Source organism: Macrobrachium rosenbergii, chromosome 53 (genome assembly GCF_040412425.1).
Source record: "Macrobrachium rosenbergii isolate ZJJX-2024 chromosome 53, ASM4041242v1, whole genome shotgun sequence".
Lineage (NCBI taxonomy): Eukaryota > Metazoa > Arthropoda > Malacostraca > Decapoda > Palaemonidae > Macrobrachium > Macrobrachium rosenbergii.
The window spans coordinates 44,859,114-44,865,326 of record NC_089793.1 but is presented as its reverse complement, the minus strand read 5'-3'; the positions used below and the strand labels follow the sequence as shown (position 1 = coordinate 44,865,326).

General features: G+C 48.6%; 1 protein-coding gene across 1 annotated transcript; it reads left to right on the top strand.

Annotated features, from left to right (window-relative positions):
• Nucleotides 1-4,725: 4,725 nt before the first annotated feature.
• Nucleotides 4,726-5,151, top strand: LOC136834118 (uncharacterized). The gene has a single exon (XM_067096376.1). The coding sequence runs from the start codon at nucleotides 4,726-4,728 to the stop codon at nucleotides 5,149-5,151; it is 426 nt and encodes a 141-aa protein (XP_066952477.1).
• Nucleotides 5,152-6,213: the final 1,062 nt, after the last annotated feature.

The window sequence follows — 6,213 nt, the reverse complement described above, 5'->3', positions numbered from 1 at the left end:
CACACTGATTTGAAGTGAAATTAATCCATGCTTAACTACAACACCAGTAATAAGAATGTTTGTCTCAACTTTCCTGTACTAGCATTACACCCTAGGCTAAATTCTTTGCTGGACAGATTCTTACTAGATAGTAATAGCACTAACAAATTATAGAGGGATGAATAAATTTGTTTTTGTTGCGTTTTGTGAGAGAGAGAGAGAGAGTGTGTAATTGTCGTTAGTGAGTGCTTCGGTTGTTGGAAGAGGGATGAATTAGTTGGATTTGTTTACGGCGCTGTCATCTGTGGAATATATGTGATTTTCGGTTTTGGAGGCAGTTTTGAGTCAGAGCTAGTGCTGGTCCAGTCGTTTTGGTCTAAAACAGTTTGTTTGTGTGCTGATGCAGAGTTGTTGTTTTCCTTGTTAGTGTGCTGTTCTTGTTGCTGTTCGTGAGTCGATGTGTTTTTCTGTTTTGGTTTGGTTTGTGTGGTTTTGTGTGCTGTGTTGGCGACCGTGGGCCTTACTCCCATCTTCCAGCAACCAGGACCAGGGTAGTGTGTGCTGTTTTTGTGGTTTTGAATTCGCCACAAAATTACTTTATAAACTGGGCAGAAATACGATGAAATACATTCAAGATCTTTAGATTGTCATAACCAACAACAGTTCAGTGAGAATTTACCTCAAGAATTGCCAGACAGCACAATATTCATTCTGCTTTGTCTGAAACATTCAAAAGGGCCTTCAGAATGATTTTGGCATATGGTATAAAAATGAGCTTACCATTTGGTGTTACTGAAAAGGCCTTGTCAACTTCCTCATCACTGCATTCCACTTGAAAGTTATCTTCATTCATTGTTTATGTTAGCAGACGATGTTTCCTGTAAATAAATTGGGAATTACTGTACTGAAAATGATATTATTCAGGTATGGTGAACTTTCCTCAAATATACAACATCGGTTATTAATACAGGTATTTCCAGTGCCTGCTTGAAACAGCAGTTGAAACTTGGTGGCAATATAGTTAACTGGAGGTAGTCTGCCTCCCATTTTTCATTTGCACCAGGACCATGAGATAGGATCATGATGACAATGAAATTTGTGACAAAAGAAAAATTTTAAAACAAATTATCTTTTATGTATAAAAACAAGGCCTTTTATACAAAAGGTATTCTTGAACATAGCTAGAGGGTGGTTGAGTTAGATGGATATACTAAGTTTCTATGGCAATTTTGATCAAATTGCATACTATATACCTACCTGGGTAACAGTATAAACTACTCAATTTTTGGCAATTTTTTCAAATACATAACATACAGTAAACCCCAGTCTGCAATTGCTCCTTTCCTATCAAGGACCTCAGAGGCGGCGCAACATCTTACAGACTCCGTCAAGGCTTCACAGCAGCTAAAACCGGCCACACAGTCGGTCAGCTCCATCCAGTCAGAAGAGGACGTAGAGCAGCCCATCAACGCCATCGCCAACAGACGTCCACCGAACCACAGCAGGTGGAGGTCCCCGGCCTTCTGCCGCTACCACAAGTGGTTCGGAAAGGACGCCCGAAACTGCCTGCTGCCCTGCTCGTTCGCCCGTTCAAAAAACGGGGGTGGCGGCGGCCAGCAGGACAAACCGCCATGCCAACCGAAGAACCCAGGGACTCAAAAACAGTAGGTTTTTACGTCCGCGACACCATCTCCGGCAGGATGATGCTGGTCGACACAGTGGCCTTTAAATCGATCTTCCCGGCATCCAGAGAGGACCGCAACCAGACACCAGACCCGGCCGCCAACGGAACCCCCATCCTCTCCTACAGCACCAGGCCCCTGTCGATCTCCATCCTTGGCCAGAGTTAATCCTGGGGGACCTAAAGTTCTGCATCTGCTACGTCGACGACATCCTCATATTTTCCAGGTCTCACAGCGAACACCAAAGACACATCAGGGCAGTCCTGCAGCGCCTCCAAGAGAACGGCCTCGTCGTCCGCTTTGACAAATGCACCTTCGGCGTCCAGAAAGCAGAGTTCCTGGGTCACGAGGTGTCTCTGACAGGCGCCCGCCCTCTTACATCGAAAGTGGCAGCTGTAGCCAGGTTCCCGACCCCCACCTCCGTCAAGGCTGTCCAGGAGTTCCTCGGGATGGTAAACTTCTACAGGCGGTTCATCCCGGGATCGCGCCACCACGGCCCCTGACGGAAGTCCTAAAAGGCCAGCCGAAGTCCCTGTCTTGGGGACCCAGCCAGCAGCAGGCCTTTTCCCTGACGAAGGCCGCCCTCGCCAAGGCAACCGCCTTGGCACACCAGGATCCCAAGGCCCCCCTCCAGCTGACGACAGATGCCAGTAACGTCGCCTGCGGTGTTGTCCTGGAGCAAATCATCAACGGCGGCCCCCAGCCCATCGCCTTCTTCAGCAAGAAGTTCAATCCCGCAGAGACCCGCTACAGCACCTTCGACAGGGAACTCTGCGCGATGTACCGTGCAGCTCGGCCTTCAAGTTCCTCCTGGAGGGGACGCCCTTCACAATCTTCACAGACCATCAGCCACTGGTTCACGCCTTCACGAAGCAGGGGGACGCATGGTCTTCCAGACAGCAGCGCCACCTCTCATCCATAGCCGAATTTGCCTGTTCCGGTCAGGTACCTCCCGGCAAGAAAAATCCTGTGGCAGACGCCTCTCCAGAGTCGAGTTGAACGCAGTGCAGCTTGGTGTAGATTACCAGGACCTCGCCAGAGAACAGGCCGCTGACCCAGAAACCCCAGCATACCGCACCGCTATTACGTCCCTCAAGTGGCGGGACGTGACCCTCGCCCCGAAGGCCCAAGCCTGCTCTGCTACATCAGCACAGGTCAGCCCCGCCTTTGGTTCCAGCCTCACGCCGCCAGATATTCGACATAATTCACGGACTCTCACCCCTCCGGCAGGACCACGCCCAAACTGCTCTCAAAAAGTTCGTCTGGCACGGCGTGCAAAAGGACGCCACGTCCTGGGCAAAACAATGCCTGCAGTGCCAGACCAGCAAGGTGGGTCGTCACACGCAGTCGGGGGTAGGCAAGTTCCCGCAGCCAGAGCGCCACTTCGGCCACATCCATATAGACGTCGTCGGGCCCCTTCCCCCATCAGGCGGATCCGGATACCTCCTGACGGTGGTAGACCGGTCGACGAGGTGGCCCGAAGCCACACCCATGCAAGAAGCCACCGCCAGCGCGTGCGCCGAGGCCCTGCTCTCCAGTTGGGTTGGCCGCCGGCGCCCTGGATCACATCACAACCGACAGGCCCGCCTTCCTCTCCGAGTTGTGGTCCACCCTGGCTCAACTACTGGGAACCACACATCACACCACCACGGCGTACAACCCAGCGGCCAACGGCCTGGTCGAACGTTTCCACAGGTCCCTGAAGTCATCCCTCATGGCCCGCTGCACCGCCGAAGACTGGAAACATCAGCTACCGTGGGTCCTCCTCGGGTTGAGAACCGCCCCCAGAGCCGACGGCACCCCGTCTGCAGCCGAACAGACCTACGGGGAACCCCTCATGGTACCGGGAGAGCTCGTGACAGATGAACGCCACGCCCCATCACTGCAGAGGCTCCGCGACGTGGCCGGCAAGTTCGCCCTTTGCAGGCACTCGTACATCGACAAATCAACCACCTTCATGCCGCCACAGCTGTCATCCGCCACCCACGTCGTCGTCAGAGTCAACGCTGTCCGTCCACCACTAACCAAGCCCTACAGGGGACCATTCCGCGTGCTGGAGCGGAACAGCAAGGCGTTCCGGCTGGCACTCCCTGGGAAGGACGACTGGGTTTCAATAGACCGCTTCAAGCCCGCCTTCCTGTCGGAGAGCACCGACAGCGCCGCGGCACCCCTTCCGCCCAACCACACTCCAGCATGCCCTCACCCCCGCAGGCGCCGGGCGCACGGCCACCCCAGGAAGGGACCGCCCAGCCAGCAGCCTCACAGGCGGGAGACCCCTCTGTTATTTTCAAGGAGCCGCGGCACCCTTCAACGTCCCAGCAGATATAATGATTAGTCAGACGCGTCCCACGTCTTGGGGGGAGTATTTGTAGTCACCACATCGGCGCCAGCGTAGTGTTTCGGCGGCGCCATTAATTAAGTCTCCGCTGAGCATGTTTTCTTTGGTGACTTCCCATTTTCTACACACTCAATTAGTCATGCCTAAAACGTGCCAGGTCACACATTTTTAACCATTTTTACTTTATACGTATTTATACAAATGTCACACATTGTGTATCATATGTTTCTTCATTCACAGGCATCAAGACTGTATCCATATTGAAGTTCTGTATGTTTTGTATTGTAAATTGTACTCATTCACTGTATATTATTGTTTATTGTTTCGACCTCAGGTCACAGTCAATTCCATTGTCTTTCGCGGACCGGCGCCAGTCGGCCGCTATATAAACTGCCTGGATCTGTAATAAAGTAGCAGTAACTTTTACCTGCTCGTTTCTTTGACACCTCTTACAAGTATACTTAAAATCAAACACACGAAACAACTAAGACAACATTTTTTACTACTAAATTCAAACAACGAAACATAATATCCTTCTTCTACATAATACACATTTCCACTTTACGTAAATTTAAAGAGAATACATAAGACTATACCGCAATTTGCGGAAAAGTACAATCTCTCTTGTCGAAGTTTCGACAATGTGGTAACCGGAACATGTAGTCCTCCTCCCACCAAGGAGACTCGCTTCCATTTTAAAACTGGCAGTGGAAACTGACCATAATTATGGCTGAAGGGGCTGCTCATTTAAAGGATCCAAGGGAAGATCTTGAAACTTTATGGAGTTTGGATCATTTAGGTATTGACTGCGGTGAAAGAATGGAACAAGAACAGAAAGTATTGGAGAACTTTGAGAGTACTATAACTTATTCTGAAATTGACAAACAGGACGTTGTGGCATTGTCTTGGAAAGGCAATAAAAGGAGATTAACTTCCAACTTTGGGTTGACTTTGAATAGATTAAAACAGTGTGCCAAGTTTCAGAAAGACACTCAGTATCTAGGACACTACCAGAAAATCCTGAAGGATCAGGAGGATAGGAGATTCATAGAGAGAGTGGAATATTTTAAAACAGAGGAAGACTGTCATGTCCTGGGACATCATGGCATTGAAAGGGACAGTGCAACAACCCCTATTAAGGATAGTATTTAGCTGATAGGTCAGACAGGGGAAAAGTGGGTTAAACTTGAATTATTGTTTGTGGACGGGACCACATATAACAGCTGACTTGCTCAAAGTTCTGCTGCAGTTTAGGGCAAAGATATACCTGAAGAATTTGTGGAAGCAACAGCTGGATTGGGATGAACAACTCCCAGACCCATTACAGAAACAATGGGTTGAGTTATCCGAAGACTAGGAAGGATGTCTCGATATTTCCTTTCCTAGGAATACTAGCCTAGGAGAGGGGGACTCCTTACACATATTCTGTGATGCCAGTGAGTTAGCATATGATTGTGTAGCCTGTAGAGTTAAGAACGAAAACTCCTATTTAATGGTGGCAAAGGCAAGAGTAGCACCCATTAAAGAATTAAATGTTCCAAAACTTGAGTTGATGGCATTGTTGCTAGCATCAAGAATGGCCAAATGTATTAAAGAATCCTTTGAGAAGGATGAGTTTGTAGAACTGTTCGTTTGGTTGGACAGTAAAGTCGCCCTAAATTGGCTAGTATTGAAAAGTGCTCTCCCTGTATTTGTGACAAATAGAATGCAGGAAATAAACTCTTTAATTCCAGAGTTGGTCTTGTCCTATGTGTCTACACATGATAATCCCAGTGACTGGCTGGCACGTGGGAAAAGGACAGAAATGATCTTGGATAGTTCTTTCTAGTAAGAGGGACCTCTTTGGCTAAAAAATTCCTCTTGGCCAACAGATAGGTCATGGGCTAGTAGATCACTTGTGCAGGGAAGGGAAGAAAACATTTTGGTCAGTACTGCAGGGAACAACCTAAATGGTAATACTCGCTGAATTGGGAGAGATTCAACAAGGTTAAACAGGTCTATAGGACCACAGCGTGGATCCTACGATTTTTGAATACTGTAATTGTAGGAGTTCAACCAATATGAAGAGGCTTGGTGAATTGACCTTGGAAGAACTCCAAGAGGCAAAGAATAAGACTATTGCCATCATACAAAGGGAATTTTTCCAAAAGGAATATGAGAGTTTGATGAAGGCGGTAAGAAAACCAAAACTAGCTGGACAACGGGGTAATAAGG